Source organism: Gekko japonicus, unplaced genomic scaffold (genome assembly GCF_001447785.1).
Source record: "Gekko japonicus isolate JY-2015 unplaced genomic scaffold, Gekko_japonicus_V1.1 scaffold2905, whole genome shotgun sequence".
Taxonomy (NCBI): Eukaryota; Metazoa; Chordata; class Lepidosauria; order Squamata; family Gekkonidae; genus Gekko; species Gekko japonicus.
The window spans coordinates 199,009-202,756 of NW_015164284.1; the positions used below are offsets into that span (position 1 = coordinate 199,009).

At 51.4% G+C, this 3,748-nt stretch overlaps 1 protein-coding gene across 1 annotated transcript in view; it reads left to right on the top strand.

The window, feature by feature from the left end:
* LOC107108345 (sodium-dependent noradrenaline transporter-like) overlaps positions 1-3,748 on the top strand; it is a gene marked incomplete at both ends in the record, with an annotated part of 20,869 nt that overhangs the window by 16,628 nt on the left and 493 nt on the right. Inside the window, one exon of the mRNA XM_015408772.1 lies at positions 1,461-1,595. Coding sequence (XP_015264258.1) covers positions 1,461-1,595 — 135 coding nt within the window. The remainder of the gene's footprint in view (positions 1-1,460; positions 1,596-3,748) is intronic.

Below are 3,748 nucleotides of genomic sequence, written 5' to 3' on the forward strand. Positions count from 1 at the left end.
CGGGGTCGCTCACGCAGCAAGGTCCATTGGGGCAGGGCATGGCGGGAGCCTTGGTCTCCGACCTCTCGGCCGAAAGAGAGACTCCCCCCTAGTACGCCCTAAAGCGCCCCGAATCCGAGCTCCTCTCTTCCTGAGGAGCTCGTTCGGGTCTCCGCTCGTGCGGATTCCCTCCTCCACCGTGGGCGGGTGAGACGCCCTCGGGAGCGACCCGAGGATGCGTCCGCCATTCACGGGAGCCAAACCGGAAGCCCCTGGCTGCTTCTTGCTCTTCGTGGCCCAACTGAGGGCTGCTGGGAGCAGGGGGTGGGGCTTGTTGCATGTACCCACCCCATGGGCTCCTTACTGCCGGAGCTCCGCTCCTGTGCGCTCCCGCAGGAAATGACCCCTGATCCCTAGTATGCATAAGTCCGAAAAAGGTAAAGTCTAGCAACTGATGGGTTTGTGCAGAGTTGTTGGGACAGGGTTTAGCAGAGAAGGACTGGCCTACTATTAGACTCTCTCTCTCTCTGTGTTTGTCTGTGAAGGTTCAAGTCCCCACTGTGAAGGTTCAAGTCATTGGGTGTCGGGGGGCCAGTCACTCTGTCTCGGCCTAACCTACCTTGCAGGGGTGTTGTGAGGATAAAATGAAGAAGAGGAGAGGATTGCGTATGCTGTGCCGAGCTCCTTGGAGGAAGGGTGGGATAGAAGTGTACGAAATTAACAAACAATAACAAATATGACCAACATGGCTTACCCACCTGCAGGGGTCATTTCCTGCAGGAGCGCACAGGAGCGGAGCTCCGGCAGTAAAGAGCACAGGGGGCGGGCACATGCAACAAGCCCCACCCCCTGCTCCCAGCAGCCCTCAGTCAGAGCAAGAAGCAGCCAGGTAAGCTGCAGAGCCCCTCCCCCAGCCCAAAACAGTCCAGTGGCACCTTTAAGACCAAGTTTTATTCAGGTACAAGCTCTCCCTCCTCTGCGAGGACAAATCTGCATGTCCCCCCCCCAATAGCTAGGTATCCAAAACAGTCCAGTGGAGCCTGAGCAGTGGGTGTTGCCTTCTGACATACATCTGGTGATGTCAGGGGGTGTGGCATATGCAAATAAGTTATGCTAATGAGCTCCTGCACCTCTTTTTCTACAAAATGACCCCTGATGATTAGTGTGACTCGCGGAGTATGCAAGAGCCTGAAGACCCTTCCCATGCATTCCCATGGCTTCTACTTTTGTGCGGATGGGTGGTCCATGCACTCAACCATCATGTGATTCCTAGATGCATTTCCACTTTGACATATCATTGTCTTTCAGATTTTCTCGTCAAAAAGATGGAAAGGAACTGCTCCATTTGTTTGTTTGGTTATTGCAATTGCTTGCATTTTCAAAGGAAAAAAAATGCAGCCAAGACGATTGCAGCAATCATCAGTGTTTTGCTGCTCAACATGCGGATGAATAATCTTCCTGTGGATATTGTTCCCTTTCAGGTGGTGTGGATAACAGCCACTTTGCCATACGTGGTGCTGTCTGTACTGTTAATCCGAGGACTAACTTTGCCCGGTGCCCTTGATGGAATAAAAGCGTACCTCAACATAGATTTCAAAAGATTAAAAGAAGCCACGGTAAGCATTCATTTCCAACTTTATAGCAAGCAAGGTGGCTTGCCAATTAGCCTCGGAGCAGAATTTTTTTTATCTTCTGGTGGAGAGGAGGATTCTCACCCCTGTCGACAGCCACTCGATCCTTGGAAAATTTCCCGTAAGTTCTTTTGGGTCTTGTCTCCATTGCCTGTGATGGTTAATAAGAACATCAGAAGAGCACTGCTTGGTCAGAGCAGTGGTCCATGTAAGTCCAGCATCCTGTCTCACACAGTGGCCAAACAGTTCCTCTGGATGGACAACAACAGGGCAGAGAGGCCTTCATAAGAGCATTAGAAGAGCCCTGCTGGATCAGACCAGTGGTCCATCTAGTCCAGCATCCTGTCTCACACAGTGGACAAAAGGGCATAGAGGCTGAGGCCTTCATAAGAACATCAGAAGAGCCCTGCTGAATCCAGTGGTTCATCTAGTCCAGCATCCTGTCTCACACAGTGGCCAACCAGTTCCTCTAGAGGGCCAACAACAGGGCAGAGAGGCTGAGGCCTTCCTCTGATGTTGCCTCCTGGCTCTGGGATTCAGACGATGAGGTTCCCTTCAGGTTGAGTGGATCTTCTGCTTCTGGTGAAGAGACCAGGACAATGCCATTCTGGGCTGGGCCATCTAGAGATCACAGCTTGAGGGAACTCGAGATGAAAGTGGTCATGTTGTTGGGACCTGTGGTCCATTGATATGGTGACAGCACTGCTGTGCATGGATACGCCAAATCTGGATGTCGTCTTGAAGTTTCTGTGGAAGCTATGAAGTCCCAGTGGCCTGTATCACCCGATTTAAATCTGTCCTGATTGTATGCCAAGAATAAGATGCCAGTGGGACGGACACCTGCCAAGAGCTCCTCTGGGTGAAAGGAAGACGGCTTCAAAAGGGAATTAGATAAGCATATGGAGCAGAGATCCATCAGTGGCTATTAGCCACAAGGTATAGATAGGGACTCTGGAGAAAGTGATGCTCTGTCATCTTGGTGCTTGGGGGGGGGTCAACAGTGGGAGGGCTTCTAATGTCCTGGCCCCACTTGTGGACCTCCTGATGTCACTGGTATTTCTGGTCACTGTGTGATACGGAGTGTTAAACTGGATGGGCCTTTGGCCTGATCCAACATTGGCATCTCTTATGTTCTTATGTTATGTTAAGAAAGCTGTGGTTTGAAGATTGGTCTTACAGAAGAAGAAGAAGAGGAGGAGGAGGAGGAGGAGGAGGAGATTGGATTTATACCCTGCCCTTCACTACCCAAAGGAGTCTCAGAGCAGCTTACAATCTCCTTTCCCACCCCCTCCCCACAACAGACACCCTGTGAGGGAGGTGGGGCTGAGAGAGCTCTGACAGAAACTGCCCTTTTTCAAGAACAGCTCTTATAAGAACTATGGCTTTCCCAAGGTAATCCAGCAGCTGCAAGTGGAGGAGTGGGGAATCAAACCCGGTTCTCCCAGATCAGAGTCCGTGTACTTAACCACTACACCAAACTGGACTGGGGGGTCAGTGTGGAAAGGAGGGGGGCGCCAAGATGGGTCAGTGCTTCGGGCACCCGTGAGCCTTCATCCACCCCTGGGTCAGACCATCAGTCCATCAGGATCAGCATCGTCTACTCGGACTGTGCCTGCAACTCTCCAGGGTCCCACGTGAAGCTCTTTCCCATCACTTACTTCCTGGTCCTTAAAATTGGAGTTCCTGCTGTTCGAACCTGGGACCTCCTGCCTGCCAAGCAGAGGCTTTACCACTGAGCCACAGTCCCTCCCCAACATCCACATGAAGCTGCCTCATTCTGAATCAGACTCCTGGTCCAACACGTTCAGTATTGTCTACTTAGACTGGCAGGGGCTCTCCAAGTTTTTAAGAAGAGGTCTTTCACATCTCAAATTTTCACATTTGAATATTTGAAGGGCTGTTATGTGGAAGATGGAGCAGATCTATTCTCTCTTGCGCCGGATGGCAAGACTAGATCGAATGGATGGAAATGACAAGGGAGTCGTTACCGGCTAAATATCAGGAGAGACTTCCTAACGGTAAGAGTGGCTGAGCAGTGGAACAGTCTGCCTCGGGAGGTGGTGGATGCTCCTTCGCTGGACGTTTTCAAGCGGAGGCTGGACGACCATCTTTCGGGTATGTTGTAGGGCTCTCTTTCA